This window comes from Physella acuta, unplaced genomic scaffold, assembly GCF_028476545.2.
Source record: "Physella acuta isolate Inbredline_101_S28 unplaced genomic scaffold, ASM2847654v3 ptg000709l, whole genome shotgun sequence".
Taxonomy (NCBI): Eukaryota; Metazoa; Mollusca; class Gastropoda; family Physidae; genus Physella; species Physella acuta.
Genome location: NW_026732228.1, coordinates 121923 through 144000, shown reverse-complemented (window position 1 = coordinate 144000; position 22078 = coordinate 121923). Strand labels below are relative to the sequence as shown.

The 22078-nt window shown below is 39.1% G+C and overlaps 1 protein-coding gene across 1 annotated transcript; it reads right to left on the bottom strand.

Annotated features, from left to right (window-relative positions):
• Window positions 1-7246: 7246 nt before the first annotated feature.
• Window positions 7247-10212, bottom strand: LOC131949682 (integumentary mucin C.1-like). Its single transcript, XM_059311541.1, has 6 exons — window positions 10206-10212; window positions 9843-9965; window positions 9447-9737; window positions 8212-8251; window positions 7730-7772; window positions 7247-7342 (listed from the first exon to the last, which is right to left on the bottom strand). Exons 1-6 carry the CDS (start codon window positions 10210-10212, stop codon window positions 7247-7249), a joined length of 600 nt encoding a protein of 199 aa, XP_059167524.1.
• Between the last annotated feature and the right edge of the window lie 11866 nt (window positions 10213-22078).

Genomic DNA, 22078 nt, shown 5'->3' with positions numbered 1-22078 from the left:
CGTGGTATAAAAGAGACTGCATGAAAATTGAATTAAGGACAATGATATTGAGGTACGTTGGGCAGTGGAGTCGTTAGGTCGGGTGTCACCCGGTGCGGCACTTAATAGTGTCACTCCCCCCCTCCCGAAAATATCTATATATAGGTATATAAATATACAAACATTATTATATACATACATACACACACACACACACACACATATATATATATATATATATATATATATATATATATATATATATATATATATATATATATGTTTATATCCATAGATAAGTGGGTGACCATCCGATGAGGGGTGGGGGGGGGGGGGGGGGGGGTTATAAAAAAGCAATGTCAGAAAACGAATTTTAGCCGTTATTTTTTCGCGATTTAGAAAACGGTTTTAATAAACTGTAATAAGAATTGATCAAAATACTCTAGGTTAGCAGGGTTCAGACTAGATTTTGGAAAAAAAAATATCAACGTTTTAAGAAAAATTCAATAGCAATTTTGAGGGAGGTGGTCTGGCTCTTTTTGACGATGTCTGACGGTGGGGAGGGGAAGGGGGGGGGATACCCCCTAAAAAGCGTGACGTAATTTTAAATGACCCCCCCCCCAAACAAACAGGTATTTACAGGTATTTAAAACTAGCTGCAAAGCGCCGAGAGACAGGCAACAACAAAAATAGTTTTGTTAGATATTCAAATGTTTAGGTATATGTTAATGTTAAAACTTTATAAAAATATCAATAAAAATAAAAATATAAAATAAAAATGAAATGTTTACATATGAAACATTATTTTACTCTTATTTACTATAGAGTAATAAATCAAGCGAATTTATAAGCTTGGCCGTTTGCTTTACAAAGATTAGGCCTACTGGAATATAAGACAGATGAAAGTAGTAGTAAAGAAACCATCTAGTACTTGTGAATGTGAATACAACGATGTAGTTTGTAACGTGTAGCACTGGTTCAGTAGGGGTGGGATGTGTCACAGAATGTCACAAAATTACGGACCCCCCCTCCCCTCCATACGAGTGTGACGTCATTCATGGACGACCCCTTGCTGGTATCTAAAACTTAATTACATGAAGGGGAAGCTACTGTTGTCATTCTTGACGGCCTGACCAACACAAGGGAAAGCACTCATATATATCAAACTCTAGTAGATTATTGCAGTTATCTACATTGAGCATGTAGGCCGTTGGGTTTAAAGATAGTTTGACAAACAGATTTAAATTTAAAAGAAATATAATGATACAGCTTTCTAGTGACGGACTGAAGGGTAACGGAAAACATACGGGCGGGTATCGGAAAACATACGGGCGGGTATCGGAAAACATACTGGCGGGTATCGGAAAACATACTGGCGGGTATCGGAAAACATACGGGCGGGTATCGGAAAACATACGGGCGGGTATCGGAAAACATACTGGCGGGTATCGGAAAACATACTGGCGGGTATCGGAAAACATACTGGCGGGTATCGGAAAACATACGGGCGGGTATCGGAAAACATACGGGCGGGTATCGGAAAACATACTGGCGGGTATCGGAAAACATACGGGCGGGTATCGGAAAACATACTGGCGGGTATCGGAAAACAGATATGCGGGTAGTGGAAAATAAGCGAATTTTCCAGCAAAGCTAATGATATTGTCTAACTATCACAGAATTTAAGGAAAAATTTGCGTCAAAACAAAACAAGCAACATTTTATAACTGTCCAACCGCACCTTGAAACAAAAACTTAATGAACTTTAGGTTCAATTAGCGGTAAGCGTCTATTAAAATTAAGGATGAATTAGCATTTAGCACATGGACAAAGATAGGGCCCAATTGTAGGTTTTATGTAACCAAACATAAGGTCTAAAATATAATTACCACAGACCACATGATATTATTAGACAAAAAAAAACCGCAGTTCAAGAAAACAAAATTTTATAAGTTTTCCTAATACACCAACCGAAAAACAAAATATTTTATCGTCGATTAGCAATAGATGCGTATTCGTCTAGTCAGTATCGAACATACTTATAAAAGATGAAGTAATCGTTTCCACTACTATATGTGCCAATCGTAGGTTTAGATTTAAGACAACGGTTACGATTATGGTAAGGCTTGAATGTCGGTTTAAAAAATTATAATCATCGATGTCACATTGTCAAATTTGTATTGTATGTGCTCAAGTATCGATACTGTCGATACAAACTCCTCGAATATTCTTGTATCGCTGTGCCAAAAACACTAAAAATTCATTGTTTATACAGCTATCAAGTTACAATTAAACATGCACACAAATCCTTTGTAATGAAAGGGACTAGATATTTTGTAATGGAAAGATCTGACGCTTTGGTCTGATCTTACAGGTTGTTTGTTGTTTGATGGCCAGCTGCCCGGCAAAACATGCCGGACATTGTTGTTTGATGGCCAGCTGCCCAGCAAAACATGCCGGAAATTATTGTTTGATGGCCAGCTGCCCGGCAAAACATGCCGGACATTGTTGTTTGATGGGCAGCTGCCCAGCAAAACATAATGCCGGAAATTATTGTTTGATGGCCAGCTGCCCAGCAAAACATGCTGTATACGACCGTCTGTTATTGATTCGTCGTCAGCTTGAAATAACAACCGTTGTTAAGCTAGACAAAACATACGTCAGCAGTTTTTGGTTACGCAATGTTTTATCACGTGACATAAGCTGGTTTATGCTTTCACGTGGCGGATAAATAAACGTTGGTGGGTGGGGAGGGGGGGGGGAGAACCATTAGGGGAGCAGGGCCCTACCCCCGGCCCTATCACCCCCTCCCCCGTTGTTTACACCACCCCAATCATTTACCCTCTGTCAATTACCCCCCTTGGTTTTCAGGATAGTGCAAGGATAGTTTACGGATAGCGATAGAGATATTTTTAGGGATAGGATAAGGATAGGAAAGTGAAACGTTATGGACAGGATACAAAAAAAAGTTAGCGAAAGGGTTAGAGGTAAGATTAACGTTAGCTTTAGGATAGGTTTCGGATAGAGAATTTGGATATGGTTAGAGATAGGATACGGAATAAGAATGGGTTAATGATACGTAGGGGATAGGTCAGTTTTAGAGATAATTAGTGTTAGGTATAGGGTTAGGATTAGGGATTAGGATATGACTGATTTAGGGATACAGATAGGGATAGACAGACCAGATGGTAGCAGACACAGTGAGATCGCATGCTAATAATGACTAATATAGCCATCCACGATATGTTAAAAATAACAACAGAAAAACAACGGTTCTATCTTAAAAGTTTACAGTGCAGGTGAATCAATCAGACATGTAAAAACATCAATAAACTTTTTCTATTACAAAAGGAAAAAAAAAGATTAAACTCCAAGCAGATTAGATCAAAAACGTTTTTGTTTTGATTATTGGAAAAGGTAGAGCATATTAAGACAACAAAATAAAAAACCTGAGACATGTGTAATACATGTGAGAACCTGTTTAAATCTGGTCAATGTGTAATGTGAGAACCTGTGTTGGAAGAGATCGAGCCTTATCTGCCAGATGGGTTTGAACTCGAGATTTTTCGAATTTATCAACCATGAGCTTTTGCCGACTCGACCACGCCTCCAACACAATTAAGGATACGTGTCAACTGGTTTTAGCCTGCTTTTCTTTTTGGATTTGCTTCCATAGCCTTTGTCCAACCAAGAACAAACTACAAGGAAGCAGATTTTGGAAGAGTGGCTGTCCCCAGCTACCGTGCCTCAGCTGCCCGAGGGTTCGAGCTCGAGACTTTTCGGTTTAGCAACCATGAGCTTTACCGACTCGACCACGCCGACCCCGTTACAATCTAGTAATTTAAATACACCTAGATTGAAACTGTTATGCTTTATGTTATACCACCTAAAACAGCCTAGCTGTATGCTGTCCTCTATGTTATACCTCACATAACCAATTTAGCTGTAGGTTGTCCTCTATGTTATACCTCATATAAACAGCCTAGCTGTATGTTGTCCTCTATGTTATACCTCATATAAACAGCCTAGATGTATGCTGTCCTCTATGTTATACCTCATATAAACAGCCTAGCTGTATGCTGTCCTCTATGTTATACCTCATATAAACAGCCTAGATGTATGCTGTCCTCTATGTTATACCTCACATAACCAATTTAGCTGTATACTGTCCTCTATGTTATACCTGATATAAACAACCTAGCTGTATGCTGTCCTCTATGTTATAACTGATATAAACAACCTAACTAAATTGTCTGGGTACTTCACCTACCTGTTTCCATTATAATATCAAACACAGTCAACGCATACACTGTAACCAACTCAACGCTTATCTAGATGAACTCTACTTCACCTACCCTATGGACCGCCAGGCCCGAGAGGCCCACTAAGAAGGTCGTCTGGAATAAGCTTATAAAGCACGTTCCGTTGGCTGGGTAGTTGCAACATTTGCATCAGTGTACCCAAATGTGCTAAAGATCACCAACATTTGCATCAGTGTACCCAAATGTGTTAAAGATCACCAACATTTGCATCAGTGTACCCAAATGTGCTAAAGATCACCAACATTTGCATCAGTGTACCCAAATGTGCTAAAGATCACCAACATTTGCATCAGTGTACCCAAATGTGTTAATGATCACCCACATTTGCATCAGTGTACCCAAATGTGTTAATGATCACCCACATTTAAATCAGTGTACCCTAATTTGTCAGAGACCACAAATAACATTATGTTTATTGATTTTAGCGGCTGAATTAAAGATTATATTTATAATAATGAATCTAAAATCCCATGTAAAACAATGAAGCTAAGACAGCATGTAAAACAATGAAGCTAAGACAGCATGTAAAACAATGAATCTAAGACAGCATGTAAAACAATGAAGCTAAGATTGTATTTCTAGAACCACTTTTAATCCAGAAAACCCCATTAGAAAACGCAGACAATGTTGAAACGAAACAAAAAAAAATCAAAGTATGTTTACAGTATGAAAAAACACACACAAAAAAACATCGTTAAGAATAGATCTTTTGTTTATACGCCGAACGTTTGCTACAATTGATTATTGATGAAATCATTTTAAAAAACGTCACGTGATTTGATGTTTTTGTTTTTGTTCATTCAAGCATATTGTTGTTTATTAATGAAGCGAGGATGACGACAATACATCGATGAAGGCTCACCGTCTTTTGCTGAAATTGTAAATGACAACCGGAAAAAAGATTAAACAAAAACCAGAAAAGATTTAAAACACAAAAATCAGAAAAAGATTTTTTTAAAAGCAGGAAAAGAATAGATACTAGATTAAATATTTAGTTTTTTAGAGCTCGTTCATTATCCCATGAACTGAACAAAAGAAACCAGAGGCCTAGCCAGGGGAGGCGTAGCGATGGGAGGTTTGGTGGGGCGGTAGCCCCGGATGCCGCTCTAGGGGCGAAATGGGATAGACATTTTTTTAATAAATATCTCATTTTGAGCTCAATTCTGAATTATCCGCAATCGAAGTTTAAAACGAAAAGAATGTTACTTGGCTTTATGGACTTTTAAATATACTTTCGACATTGTGAGACAATAATATAGAGGGGAAGTAACAGGTAAATAGCGAACCTTCGAAATATTGGGGAGGGGCCTTTTTTTACCACCTTATATATCTTTATATAAAAGGGGTGGGGGCGCAAAATTAATAGTTCGCCCCGAGCGCCGGAATAAATTGCTACGCCCGCAAGATAATTCGAGGCGGCATAAATCTATTTAAAGGATATAGATTGCTACGCCTGCAAGATAATTCAAGTCGGCATTTAAAGGATAAGTTATCTAAAGTTGATACAGCTTTTGGTAGAAGGATTGAGGCAATAGTTCACCCTACCCGTGTCTAGAGTTTGGCTTAGGTTTGAAGGATTGAGGCAATAGTTCACCCTACCCGTGTCTAGAGTTTGGCTTAGGTTTGAAGGATTGAGGCAATAGTTCACCCTACCCGTGTCTAGAGTTTGGCTTAGGTTTTAAGGATTGAGGCAATAGTTCACCCTACCCGTGTCTAGAGTTTGGCTTAGGTTTGAAGGATTGAGGCAATAGTTCACCCTACCCGTGTCTAGAGTTTGGCTTAGGTTTGAAGGATTGAGGCAATAGTTCATCCTACCCGTGTCTAGAGTTTGGCTTAGGTTTGAAGGATTGAGGCAATAGTTCACCCTACCCGTGTCTGGAGTTTGGCTTAGGTTTGAAGGATTGAGGCAATAGTTCACCCTACCCGTGTCTGGAGTTTGGCTTAGGTTTGAAGGATTGAGGCAATAGTTCACCCTACCCGTGTCTGGGGTTTGGCTTAGGTTTGAAGGATTGAGGCAATAGTTCACCCTACCCGTGTCTGGAGTTTGGCTTAGGTTTGAAGGATTGAGGCAATAGTTCACCCTACCCGTGTCTGGAGTTTGGCTTAGGTTTGAAGGATTGAGGCAATAGTTCACCCTACCCGTGTCTGAAGTTTGGCTTAGGTTTGAAGGATTGAGGCAATAGTTCACCCTACCCGTGTCTGGAGTTTGGCTTAGGTTTGAAGGATTGAGGCAATAGTTCACCCTACCCGTGTCTGAAGTTTGGCTTAGGTTTGAAGGATTGAGGCAATAGTTCACCCTACCCGTGTCTGAAGTTTGGCTTAGGTTTGAAGGATTGAGGCAATAGTTCACCCTACCCGTGTCTGGAGTTTGGTTTAGGTTTGAAGGATTGAGGCAATAGTTCACCCTACCCGTGTCTGGAGTTTGGTTTAGGTTTGAAGGATTGAGGCAATAGTTCACCCTACCCGTGTCTGGAGTTTGGTTTAGGTTTGAAGGATTGAGGCAATAGTTCACCCTACCCGTGTCTGGGGTTTGGCTTAGGTTTGAAGGATTGAGGCAATAGTTCACCCTACCCGTGTCTGGAGTTTGGTTTAGGTTTGAAGGATTGAGGCAATAGTTCACCCTACCCGTGTCTGGGGTTTGGCTTAGGTTTGAAGGATTGAGGCAATAGTTCACCCTACCCGTGTCTGGAGTTTGGTTTAGGTTTGAAGGATTGAGGCAATAGTTCACCCTACCCGTGTCTGGGGTTTGGCTTAGGTTTGAAGGATTGAGGCAATAGTTCACCCTACCCGTGTCTGGAGTTTGGTTTAGGTTTGAAGGATTGAGGCAATAGTTCACCCTACCCGTGTCTAGAGTTTGGCTTAGGTTTGAAGGATTGAGGCAATAGTTCACCCTACCCGTGTCTGGAGTTTGGCTTAGGTTTGAAGGATTGAGGCAATAGTTCACCCTACCCGTGTCTGGAGTTTGGCTTAGGTTTGAAGACTTGTTGAAAGGCCTGGGAAATCGAATGTGAATTGATCTGTTTCACTTGGAAAAAACGTTCCTGAGAGGAAATGGAACAAAAATAAATATTTTCAACACAGTGGAGGCTAGACATAACAAAAACAAGACATGTTGATATTTTCAACTCAGTGGAGTCTAGACAGAAGAAAAACAACACATGTTGATATTTTCAACACAGTGGAGGCTAGACAGAACAAAAACAAGACATGTTTATTTATATTTTCAACACATTGCAGACTAAACAGAACAAAAACAAGACATGTTTATTTATATTTTCAACACAGTGCAGACTAAACAGAACAAAAACAAGACATGTTTATTTATATTTTCAACACAGTGGAGACTAGACAGAAAAAACAACAACACATGTTGATATTTTCAACACAGTGGAGGCTAGAGACAAATTTCAAATTACAATTTTTTTTACCTTAGGTTTGGGGAGAGAAGGCTTGGATGCTTTTTGGGAATGTCTGAAACAATTTTTTAATAATCCAGGTAAGTTAACAAATCATTCAATCAATAGTGACAATAAAGTAACAGATGAAGATATATATATATATATATATATATATATATATATATATATATATATATATATATATATATATATATATATATATATATATATATATATATAAAACTATGATTGAAGGTGTCACCCTTTGCCCCATATACCCCGCTACCGAAACCCATTCTCTCGAATGTTGGTTTATCTTTTACTCTAGTTAAGGCGCCCTGATTTTGTCTACGTGAAAATGAGTTGATAAGTTTCAATAGGCTGGAGAAGTATACCCCCTCCCCCCTGCCCACTTGTGTCACTTGGTTTAGTTCCCCCCCCCCCTACCCACTCGTGTCACTAGGTGTAGTCCCCACCCACCGTCCCACCCTCCCACGACTGACTTGACGTACCTGTGAGACGGTCTACTCGCGTCTTCCCCACTGTCCGTATCTGAAACAAATCAAAACCGTCAAGAAATCTATAGCCTAGCTATAGACCAACAATAAACAAATCAAACACACCGTCCTTAAATCTATAGCCTAGCTATAGACCAACAATAAACAAATCAAATCGTCCTTAAATCTATAGCCTAGCTAAAGACCAACGATAAACAAATTAAACAATCCGTCCATAAATCTATAGCTTAGCTATAGACCAACAATAAACAAATTAAACACACCGTCCTTAAATCTATAGCCTAGCTATAGACCAATAATAAACAAATCAAACAAACCGTCCTTAAATCTATAGCCTAGCTATAGACCAACAATAAACAAATCAAAACCGTCAAGAAATCTATAGCCTAGCTATAGACCAACAATAAACAAATTTAACACACCGTCCTTAAATCTCTAGCCTAGCTATAGACCAACAATAAACAAATCAAATCGTCCTTAAATCTATAGCCTAGCTAAAGACCAACGATAAACAAATTAAACAATCCGTCCATAAATCTATAGCTTAGCTATAGACCAACAATAAACAAATTAAACACACCGTCCTTAAATCTCTAGCCTAGCTATAGACCAACAATAAACAAATCAAATCGTCCTTAAATCTATAGCCTAGCTAAAGACCAACGATAAACAAATTAAACAATCCGTCCATAAATCTATAGCTTAGCTATAGACCAACAATAAACAAATTAAACACACCGTCCTTAAATCTATAGCCTAGCTATAGACCAACAATAAACAAATCAAATACACCGTCCTTAAATATATAGCCTAGCTATAGACCAATAATAAATTAACTAAACAAATCTATAGCCTAGCTATAGACCAACTATAAACAAATTAAACAATCCGTCCATAAATCTATAGCTTAGCTATAGACCAACAATAAACAAATTAAACAAACCGTCCATAAATCTATAGCCTAGCTATAGACCAATAATAAATTAACTAAACAAACCTATAGCCTAGCTATAGACAAATAAGAAATTAACCAAACAAATCTATAGCCTAGCTATTGACCGACCAACAATCCTCAGTGCCCATGCACTCAAATGTTTTATGCGGTTAGTTCCCTTGATAGTCTTTTATTAAAGCTTTTAGTTGAATGATAGAGCACATGTGTGTACATTTTTGAAGTTTTAAAATTGAATTTGAAAAAAGTGAGTTTAGCTAATATATTTTGAACATACCATGGCGACTCCTTTCTGTCGTAGACGTAGTTCTTCGACTGGTTGTTGGGGTAGTTGTTGGAGTGGTTGTTGGGGTAGTTGTTTGAGTGGTTGTTGGGGTAGTTGCTGGAGTGGTTGTTGGGGTAGTTGTTTGAGTGGTTGTTGGGGTAGTTGTTGGAGTGGTTGTTGGGGTAGTTGCTGGAGTGGTTGTGGTGGTGGGTCCGAAGGTGGTGGTTGTAGGCCGTTGCGTGTCTGTGGTGGTACAAGGTATTTCTGTGGTTGTAGGCGGTTGGGTGTCTGTGTCGGTACACGGTATTTCTGTGGTGGTACAAGGTATTTCTGTGGTGGTACAAGGTATTTCTGTGGTGGTACAAGGTATTTCTGTGGTGGTACAAGGTATTTCTGTGGTGGTACAAGGTATTTCTGTGGTTGTAGCAGTGGGTATAGGTGTAGTGGTGGTAGGCGCTTGTGTTTCTGTTGTTGTAGTAGTTGTTGGTGTGGATGTTGTATGTGTTGTTGTGGTAGTTGTGGTAGTTGTGGTAGTTGTCATTGGTGTAGTGGTAGCTGAAATAAAAAGCTAAATTTGAAATGTTGAAGATTTTAGTCTAGTAATCACAGTCAAAATATGCATTCCGTATTATTACACGATATGCTTACATGCAATGTGTTAAGCTTACATGCAATGCTAATATACTCTGCGTATATACTCTGCTTACATATAATGCTTACTTGCAATGCTTACATATTATTCTACCTGATATTCTTACATTCGATGCTTACATGACATGCTTACATGCACTAACTACATGATAAGATTGCATATTTTTACACGGAAGGATTACAATGTATGGTTTAACTAGAGAAACATCCCGGGCTAGTTGTCATGGAAACCATCATAAAGTGATTATGTTGTTTATGTTAAACCGAAGTACAAAGATGTAAGCTAAGTATGTCATGGAAAGGACAAGTCTAGGGTTTCATTCAAACATTTTTCTCCGGAAATGACGGGGGAATGGGGGGGGGGGGGGCTGGGTGGGTGGAGAGGAACAGTAACGCCCCCCCCCTGGATAGATGCTTGAAAGAAACCCCACCACAGTGGTCAACATTCGTATTATCACAGTGTGTTTTCAAATGTTCTCTGATGTGGTAGTACAGCATCCAACTGGTATGTGTACAGCCCTAACTGTCCCACTCCACACCACTCAATGATGTAACCCCACCACTCCACTCAATGATGTAACCCCACCACACCACTCAATGATGTAACCACTCCCCCATCCCATCCCACACCACTCAATGATGTAACCACTCCCCCATCCCATCCCACACCACTCAATGATGTAACCACTCCCCCATCCCACACCCCACCACTCAATGATGTAACCACTCCCCCATCCCATCCCACACCCCACCACTCAATGATGTAACCACTCCCCCATCCCATCCCACACCCCACCACTCAATGATGTAACCACTCCCACATCCCACACCACTCAATGATGTAACCACTCCCCCATCCCACTCCACACCACTCAATGATGTAACCACTCCCCCATCCCACTCCACACCACTCAATGATGTAACCACTCCCCCATCCCTATGCTCTTGACCCCCCCCCCGGCTTAACCTCTACCTCCGACTGAATATTGCCACTGGCTATTTAACTTGGGTGTGGGTAGAAAGAGATTAAATGTACAAAGTGAAATTTGACTTTAAAATTAAAACTGAGGGGAATTCACTGATGCGGCGACGTCACGCTTTCGCTGTTTTTACATGTTCACCGCCTTTTAAAACATCGCCTTAGCCCGCAGCAATGCGTGAGACGGGTACACTTTACTACGTCATTCATGCGATCGCCTTGAAACCTGGAGAAGTTGTTGAGCAACTCATGTAAAGGGTTGCTGCGATACAAAACCGTTCAATGTTGTAGGGGCGGCGCCCCAGTTGTAGGATTGGAACTCGCGCCCCTATTTTCTCAGCGACCATTTGAGCCCCTGAGATCTGTTGATGGGTGCTACTTGATTAAACGATCAAACTACACCAGGCAAATCCATGCGCCCCGACCTACCCCTTGAGCGCTATGGCGTCTACATTCATTTTAAATAGCGCCATACACTAGGGTCACGCTTAAATCGAACAAGCGGTCTCCTCCAGTCGTAATACCATTATCATTAACATCGGTGAAAAGCCCCCCCCCTCCCTTTTCGGAAAAAGATGTCGAGCGTTTTTTTTACCTGTCCCTAACTCTTACGCCTGTTTATTTTACCTTTAAACAAACAAGGTAGAAACAGTTAAATCATGGGACGCCCCCCCCCCCCCCCAATGTGGGCCGGCACAATCTTTCAACTCGTCAATCGGTCAATCAGTCAATCGGTCGATCCCCGATCAATATTTTCCGTCCTTCAATCGTTTGGTCGATTAATCGGTCAATCTGTCAATCCCTCAATCATTCCATCCCCCAACCTTCAATCCTTCAATCCCCAATCTTTCAATCCTCCAATCAATCCATCCCCTAATCCCCAACCCTTCAATTCCCCAAATTCTTCAATCCTCAGTACTTCAATCCCCCAAATCCCTCAATTCCCAATCCATCAATCCCCAATCCCCCAGTCCCCCAATCCCCTAAATCCCTCAACTCCCAATCCCCCAGTCCCCCAATCCCCCAATCCCTCACTGGTTCCTACCCCCCACGGCTAGAACACCGACCCACTCACTTGTAGTGCAGACTTTAACGGCTGCGTTAAATGTTGGATCGTCAATCAAAACCAGGGTATCAGGGCTGTAGTAGCACACGCCATCATAGAACGCTGACGTCACACAGCCACTGTTGGTCAGGCAGAAGTTGTAACATTCTTCCTGTCGACATTTGCAAGAACTTCAATGCTACTGTGTTGGTCATTAGTTGTAACATTTTAAAATTTGTAACATTTTAAAATTTGTAACATTTTAAAGATTTGTAACATTTTAAAATTTGTAACATTTTAAAATTTGTAACATTTTAAAATTTGTAACAATTTCGAAACGCTTTTTAAGTTTATAACACTATAAAATTTATAACATTTAACTTTTGAAACACTTAAAATTGTCGTTCATGTATAAATTTCATACACCACTGATATATTTTATGAGTCCCTACCCCCACCCCATCTTTAAAGTACCCCATGTCCATAAACGTTGAACTACTTACAACCCACTCCCCCCTCCCTCAAGTGTTTATTCCAAATCCAACTGACCCCAGCACTTTACCACACCTTTTTTTCTTTAAGTGCATCTTTCAGGCACCGGATTCCACGCACCCCCTCCCTTTGAATAATCGTCGTAGCCCCTCCCCTTGAGTAGTATTAAACGTGAGCTCTAGCTAGAGCTTGTAGCCAGCTCCTGAAGAAAAACGTGAGCTCTAACTAGAGCTTGTAGCCAGCTCCTGAAGAAAAACGTGAGCTCTAACTAGAGCTTGTAGCCAGCTCCTGAAGAAAAGCCCCCTGTTATGAGCGGTCATAATGTACAGTGCCTGACATGTTTGCAAGTGTCACAAAATGAAACAAAGTGTCGAAGTAATGTTGTCAATGATGTCTTGCAAGAAACACACACCGCACTATTGAAGGGCCCAGCGTCAATTGGGTAGTCAGTGGACTCGACACCTTTTCCATCGTAGATCACCAGGGTGCACTCAGCTGAAGGCAATGGAAGTATTTATACACTATTACATATATACATACATACATACATATATATATATATATATATATATATATATATATATATATATATATACTGTTTATTTATTTTATTTATGTATTTAACTGTTTATTGAAATAGCCTGTTACATTTTATTATGAAAACAGCCGTAGCATAATATACAAGGACTACACGCACACACGTACACACGTACACACAGATAAACAGCAAACACTGACCGTGCACATCTCCCAGGCCTACAACTATCACCAAGACAACGATGAAAGCGTCAGGAAATCTCAAACTGCTGCAAGACATTTTGTGGTGAGTCTGGCTGGATAGTTTGTGATACCTCAAGTTGATTCTTGCACAATAAATTGTTTGTGTTATCTGAAGTGGGTTAATGAATGCCTGTAAAATGCCTGTATATATATATATATATATATATATATATATATATATATATATATATATATATATATATATATATATAATATGTTAAATATTAGAAAATAAAACAAATATAAAAGCAATTTATACTAACCAACTTTTGTGTGGGGAGAAATAACACTCTCTCTTGCGGTGGGGAGTTTTAACTCTGACTTGGGGTGGGGGGGGGGGGTTAAATGGAGAGTGTAAATGGCAGGTATTCTATAGACCCTCGTTTGTAAAGATTTTCTGGAAAATCAAACTCGGGAACTAACATTTTGACCACACAAAAAACTTAACCAAAAAGCCATGAGATTTTAAGTCCCACACCATCCTACTCTACTCTAATCGATCTCTAGCAATTATTTGACCATCAAATGATCTAACACTCGACCACAGCATTGCAAAAATTACAATCAACATTAGTTACATTCGGCTTGGACAAAATTACTCAAACTTAGTTTTTACAACTCGTACACCATATGATGTCACTTGTGATGTTAACAAATGATTGTAAATGGTGGCTGGACCAATCACTCAATGCTTGTGATTGGGTGGTGTGACGGGTAACTTGACGGTTAAAATATAAGAACTTTGAAACTTACAATGTTGATCAGGCTATACAAGTTGGCCTGAGTGGTATTGTGGGGGTCTTCGAGAAATTCCCGAATGTCGTTTGCCCAAAGGTCGTTTGCCCGAATGCGACAAACGACCGAATGCGACACAGAGTTTCTTCCAGGCATCTCTTCGGGGGGCTTCGTCCCCCCGAAAAATTTTTACCGCCCCCCCCCCCCCCCGAACGAGATGAAATTTATATAATTTATATAGAAAATATATACTTTTAACAGTGTCCGCCCCCCGAAGAAAGTCTACCGCCACTCCGAAAATTTCAAGTGCCCCCCCCCCCGGAGAAAAAAGTCTGGAAGAAACACTGATGCGACAGATGCCTGAAAGGACACTTGCCCGAATGTCGTGTGCCCCAAAAAATACTACATATTAAATAGAGATGATGTTAATAAATCTAAATTTGGCATTATGATAATCATCACAATTCTAAGCATAAAAAACGTATTTTAATTTTTTTTATATAATAAAATAAACATACTTAATAAAATTTGTGTTTGCATTATAACAAATGCAAAAGCATTTTTCTTTCTATGAAAAAAAATTATCTCAGATTTTCATAAGATAATTTACATTTTCTTTTGTTCTATAATCGCTTTATCACATTGCATAAATAAGGTATGTTGAATGGAAATTAAACATTGGCGACTACATCTAGTGATTTGAATTCTCCGTCAAGACTGTCTCAGTCATATGTCAACTGATCACCACTCTACACAATATTAACAAGCTAAATCAGTCGCACACGCCTTCATTCAATGGTGCCGCATACACCGCGTCATAAATGTGGTACAACCACCACAAACAACAACCGCTAAACAAAGCGCTCAAACAATAATCAAAGGAATGTAAAGACTCTGTTGGCAACATAAGCAACATATTTACAAAAATACTCCATTTTCAAAACTAAAAATTGCATTTTTCTTAAAATGTATAAACAAACTTCATTATGCTTACAATGATCAAAATGTTAAATCAAAATTTATTTAGAATGTCTACGAGATAGTCTAATAAATTATCAAAATGTTAAATCAAATTTATTTAGAATGTCTACGAGATAATCTATTTATTAATTATTTCGGGCAAATGCTTTCGGGCATTGTTCCAAATTCGGGAAAGTGTCCATTCCGGCAATTGTCCATTCGGGCTAGTGTACATTCGGTCGTTTGTCCTATTCGGACAAGTGTCCATTCGGTCGTTTGTCATATTCGGCCAAGTATCAATTCGGTCGTTTGTCCCATACGGCCAAGTGTCAATCGGTCGTTTGTCCTATTCGGGCAAGTGTCCATTTGGTCGTTTGTTGCATTCGGGCTAGTGTCCATTTGGTAGTTTGCCCCATACGGCCAGTGTGTCAATTCGGTCGTTTGTTCCATACGGCCAGTGTGTCAATTCGGTCGTTTGTCCCATACGGCCAAGTGTCAATCGGTCGTTTGTCCCATTTCTGCAATTGTCTTTCGGTAAAACGCCCGTGACTTGTCAGATAAATTCTAACAACGTTACAACCTACACTGTTGATTGGGTCTGAGCGTGAAACAATGTAATCAAAATATTTTAGTCTCACCTAAATAGCGCGATACTCAGGCACGAAGCTTGATTTAGTTGGTCAATCACTGATGTAGTCTGGTGAAGGGGCTGGTCAGTCACTCAATGATGTAGTCTGGTCAAGAGGCTGGTCACTCTATGATGTAGTCTGGACAAAAGGCTGGTCACTCTATGATGTAGTCTGGTCAAGAGGCTGGTCACTCTATGATGTAGTCTGGTCAAGAGGCTGGTCACTCTATGATGTAGTCTGGTCAAGAGGCTGGTCACTCACTCTATGATGTAGTCTGGACAAAAGGCTGGTCACTCTATGATGTAGTCTGGTCAAGAGGCTGGTCACTCTATGATGTAGTCTGGTCAAGAGGCTGGTCACTCTATGATGTAGTCTGGTCAAGAGGCTGGTCACTCTATGATGTAGTCTGGTCAAGGGGCTGGTCACTCTATGATGTAGTCTGGTCAAGAGGCTGGTCACTCTATGATGTAGTCTGGTCAAGAGGCTGGTCACTCTATGATGTAGTCTGGTCAAGAGGCTGGTCACTCTATGATGTAGTCTGGTCAAGAGGCTGGTCACTCTATGATGTAGTCTGGTCAAGAGGCTGGTCACTCTATGATGTAGTCTGGTCAAGAGGCTGGTCACTCTATGATGTAGTCTGGTCAAGAGGCTGGTCACTCTATGAAGTAGTCTGGTCAAGAGGCTGGTCACTCTATGATGTAGTCTGGTCAAGGGGCTGGTCACTCACTCAATGATGTTAGCAGTCCACTCACGAGTCTATATATATAGTACTAAAGAAAAAAAAGTCTCCTTAGTAACCTATAAAACTGTAATCGTAAAGTCTAAATATAGGACAAGAAAAAACATGTTTAGAGGGAAGTCGCTTCCCTTGTTTACTTGTTAAAGTTTGCGTTTTATTTCAAATCAATCAAATGATGAAATCCGAGCAAAACATCTGCGTGGTTCTGGATGGTTGAAGGTAGAAGTGAGTTGATTTCGTTACACACGCAAGTAGGTGTTTGTCACGTGATATTGAGGGGGAGGGGGCTGGGGTAGTCGCTGGGGGTGGGGGTGCCATTGATGATGTGGTAACGACAGGATGTATCACAACATACTATTTGGGAGAGGGGTACTGGCTGGATATTACTTGGGGGTGGGGAGACTGGCTGGATAATACTTGGGGGGTGGGGTAGACTGACTGGGGAGCACATAGTATCAACAGGGGAAATGTTGGGGAGGGGAGGGGGGGAGGGGGTACCGGCTGAATGTACCACAGGTAGATGTGGGAGGGGGGATAGATCGTCTCTCAGTATAGTTCAAATCTCCAGGATACAGCGTCCTATCTATGGGAGGATCAAACTAGGTGACCTCGCTCCGTATGACGTCATGTGACATGACCTGGATCCTAGCCAGTTATGGGGTGGCAACACGGCTTTTAAATTTGCCACCAGTCTGCTGATGTCGATGCACCTCAAAAATCGTGGATCCGTTTATGGTAATTTACAACGTGAACTATCCAAGGTCATTATATGTGGCATGTCTTCTCGTTTTGGTGGTTCTCAAACAGTGATGTGGTTGTCATTGTCGAACAATCAAGTGGTTGTATCTTCCATAATAAGATGTGGTTGTCATTGTCGAACAATCAAGTGGTTGTCTCTTCCATAATAAGATGTGGTTGTCATTGTCGAACAATCAAGTGGTTGTCTCTTTTATAAAAAGATGTGGTTGTCGTTTTTCTTTTTATAAAAAAGATGTGCTTGTCGAATAGAGGTGTGGTTTGCACACAGAGATTGTTTTCATTTAATTTGGATTAGATTTTTTAAATTGTTCAAGCTAGCACCACGAACAACCCAACATTGAACAACCTTTATACGAACAATCGGACAACCGTCTACAAACAACATGATTACGAAAAACCTGAATACGAACAATCGGACTACCTAAAATCCGGACTACAGTTTCTAAATGATTTATGATGCATTTAGAATTGTGTCAACATCTTAAACCGGCCTAGCTATTGCTAAAACAAATCTAAAGACGGCCTAGCTATTGCTAAAACAAATGTGAAGACAGGCCTAGCTATTGCTAAAAGAAATGTAATGACAGCCTAGCTATTGCTAAAACAAATGTGAAGACAGGCCTAGCTATTGCTAAAAGAAATGTAATGACAGCATAGCTATTGCTAAAACAAATGTAAAGACCAGCCTAGCTATTGCTAAAACAAATGTAGAGATAATTGATCAGACGAATAAAGGTGTGTTCTTGACGTCACTACATCCTCGATGCGGATGGTTGGTTTTAGGTGACATATTTCTTGTTACAAAAACAAACGCGTAGATTTAAAAAAAAAAAAGAAAACTGCGCATCAAACTACAAGGGATTAAGGTTTTGTTTTAGAAAAATATTTTCCATGTACTTTAAAAGTATAAGCCATAGAAAAATGATAAACCAATTTTTTAGATATCAGAGTTGATTTTAATTCATATTTAGGTAAATAAGATCTTAATTGACAAATGATAAACCCATTTTTTAGATATCAAAGTTGACTTTGATTGATATTTAGGTAAATAAGATCTTAATTGTGGTAAATTCACGTTATGACTTAGGGATAGTATCCTGTGTGGGATGGTATGGCATCATGTGAGAGATGGTATCTTGTATGGAATGGTATCTTGTGAGGGATGGTATCCTGTGAGGGATGGTATCTTGTGAGGGATGGTATCCTGTGAGGGATGGTATCTTGTGAGGGATGGTATCTTGTGAGAGATGGTATCTTGTGAGAGATGGTATCCTTTGAGGGATTGTATCTTGTGAGGGATAGTATCCTGTGAGGAATGGTATCCTGTGAGAGATGGTATCCTTTGAGGGATGGTATACTATGAGGGATGGTATCTTGTGAGGGATGGTATCCTGTGAGGGATGGTATCTTGTGAGGGATGGTATCTTGTGAGAGATGGTATCTTGTAAATGATGGTATCCTGTGAGGGATGGTATACTATGAGGGATGGTATCCTGTGAGGGATGGTATCCTTTGAGAGATGGTATATTTTGAGGGATAGTATCCCGTTGTATCCAACAATTCATTTGTATCTGACAGCCTTAGCTGGAGCACTATCTATTTGTATCTGACAGCTAGTATCTGGAGCACTATCTATTGGTATCTGACAGCCTGTATCAGCAGCACTATCTATTGGTATCTGACAGCCTGTATCAGCAGCACTATCTATTGGTATCTGACAGCTAGTATCTCGAGCACTATCTATTGGTATCTGAAAAAGTGTATCTGGAGCACCATCAGACCCATTGGTATCTAGAGGCATGTTAACCCCATCAGACCCTAGTATCTATGTATAGCCCATCGATATTTATAAGGAAATGACAATGAAAACAATTTCAACCATTAACATCGTCAGCTGTGTGGATCCGCTTACAAAATATACAAGTTTCACTCCTTAAACTAGGCAACAAATCGGTTTTTGTCAAGCTTAAAATGGTATTACATCCCCCTCCAGAGTCGTAGCGAGGGCGGGGCGGGGTTCGGACCGCACCGGGTGACACCAATTAGGGGGGGGGGGGTGACACCAAGGCAAAATAATTGCAAAATATACAGAAGAAAATGTCTTTTTCCAGTTCCATTAATAATTAATTAAAATTAAAGTCTTTTAAGTACAAATTAACAATTATTATATGAGGGTGGGGGTGACACTATGACGTAAACGTGCTAACTATAGAGAAAACAATGCTACATCCAACTATATTATTAGCAGACTAGAGATAAACATCGTTACTATTAAGTCTGCAGTGATTAAAGCTTATAAACATACATGTGCGCGTATGTGGCATATATTTAAATTATAGGCCTATGTAGGCAGACACATACACATACACACACACACACAAACACACACACACACACACACACATATATATATATATATATATATATATATATATATATATATATATATATATATATATATATACTTATATATATATATATATATATATATATATATATATATATATATATATATATATATATATATATATATATATATATATACTTATTTCTTTGGTGGAAAGGGGGGAGGGGTAGACACGAAAAAATGCCGCACTGGGTAACATCACTGATTCCCAATTTCCACCCCCCCCCCCCCCCCCCCCACTTTCCTAAAGAGAAACAAAAAAATATCTTTCTAAAAATTTGACGTCTAATTGGGTCAGACTAAGTACGTCTGGTAAAACTGAATTTATGAAAATAAAGGGCATGTAATTAGGATTTAAAAACAAAATATTTTTTTAAATTTCTAAACGGTTTCTTTGTATTAATTGTAATGCACGTTACAATACACTAAACGAGATCGACTTAATAATAAACGCGACGAGCTTTGGTTTTGTTTGATGTGGTTCGACACTTCACATTTTGATTCACAAAATTGTAAGAATGTTTTGATTAAAAAAAAAAGTTCAGTCGGGATAAGAAAACAGCTTTAATCTAGATCAATTGTTGTGTCGCTAGCACTTCAACCGCAATACGGGGAAGGGGAGAACACCGCTTTTCTTCCTTCTTCGACGTCTTTACGGCGTATGTAAGGTGTACTTTTACTTTCGATTTCAAAGTAAACAAAATGTCCATATTTGTTGTACATGATTCATGAGAGTAAAGCTTTGTGTTACTCTAAGGCTGAATCAAACCGGGACGTTTGTACATCCGTAATGAGACAATAGGGTGGGTTTGTACAAATACAAACAGTCCATTTAATTGATGAAAAGTTGTACAAATAATCAGTCCCTGGAGGTTCGCTCACAGATGAATAAAAAGAAAAGCACAGCCGACACGGAATAGCGGTAGACCAAGCACTCTTCATAGCCTCGACTTCAAAACGTCCCATGGAAGTATTAATAACATTAATTTTACTTTACTGCGGTAATTTGTTTTTAAAATATCAGTTTAAGTCCATTGCATTAATTTGGTGTTTTCTATCGAATAACTTTTTAATTTGACATTGCTCATTCGGACACCAGGGATATATTGGTTGTGATCGACAGAACATCTTAAGTCATTTTAAAAAGTGTTGTTATTCTATACTATTGTTGTTATTATCCCAATATATAAAAGCCCATGTGCGCACTTCTATCTCTCTTTCTCTGTCCGCAAAATATTTTCGCAGGATATCACATCAGAATCTTTAGCGATAAATGGAGAATTGATACGGACTTTTGTTGAAAATAATATGGTAGATTTTTTTAATGTATAAACAACATTTTATATAATTAAAGAAGAAAATAAAAAATAAAGGCATATTCGAATGTACAAAAACAGTTTTAATTATGCAACCGGAAAAGTGTTTATAGTTTTATAGTTATATTTATAGCTATATTAAAGAACGCATTAAACAATGGCGTCACTAAATGTTTACACTAAGGAAAGAGCACAGAATCAATGACGTCATCTTGCGAGTTTAGAATATAAAGAAATGAACTATTTCATTCAAATATGATTGAGATCTACGTACGCTGTAAAATTTATACAATACAATTTTCTAGGCCTAAACTTTAAAAAATGTATCTGTTAGGATTCTAGATCTAGATCTTAATATTCTAGATCTAGATATTCTAGATCTAGATATTCTAGATCTAGAGATTCTATATCTAGATCTACGGAAAAACTAGACTTAGACAGGTCTAGACCCTCCCTAGATCTAGAATCTATTCCAATAATAAAATTCTATGCTAAACAATTTCAGGCCTTAATTACTTTATTGAAATCTTTGTTTGTTTAGCTATGCAATCGGCTAATCCTAATATAAAAAAGCCCATGTGCGCACTTCTCTCTCTCTCTCTCTCTCTCTCTCTCTCTCTCTCTCTCTCTCTCTCTCTCTCTCTCTCTGTCCGCAAAATATTTCGTCGGATATCACGTCAGAATCTGCAGCGATATATTAAGAACTTGATACGGACTTTTGTTGAAAATAATATGGTAGATGTTTTAAATGTATAACCAACATTTTATTTAAAGAAGAAAAATAAAAAAATAAAGGCGTATTCGAATGTAGAAAAACGGTTATAATTATGCAACACGAAAAGCGTTTATAGTTTGAAAAAGAACGCATAAAACTGTGACGTCACTAATGTTTATACATTAACTAATGACGTCATCTACCGTGTGTAGAATAAAAAGAAATGAACTATTTCATTCAAATTTGATTTAGATCTACGTACGCTATGAAATGTATACAATACAATTTTTCCGGCCTAAACTTATAAAATTTATTTTATCTATTTGGATTCTAGATCTAGAAATTCTAGATCTAGACTAGATCTAAATCTACGCAAAAACTAGACGTAGACGCTAAGTCGCTAAGATCTAGATTTCGACTCTATCTACTCTAGAATC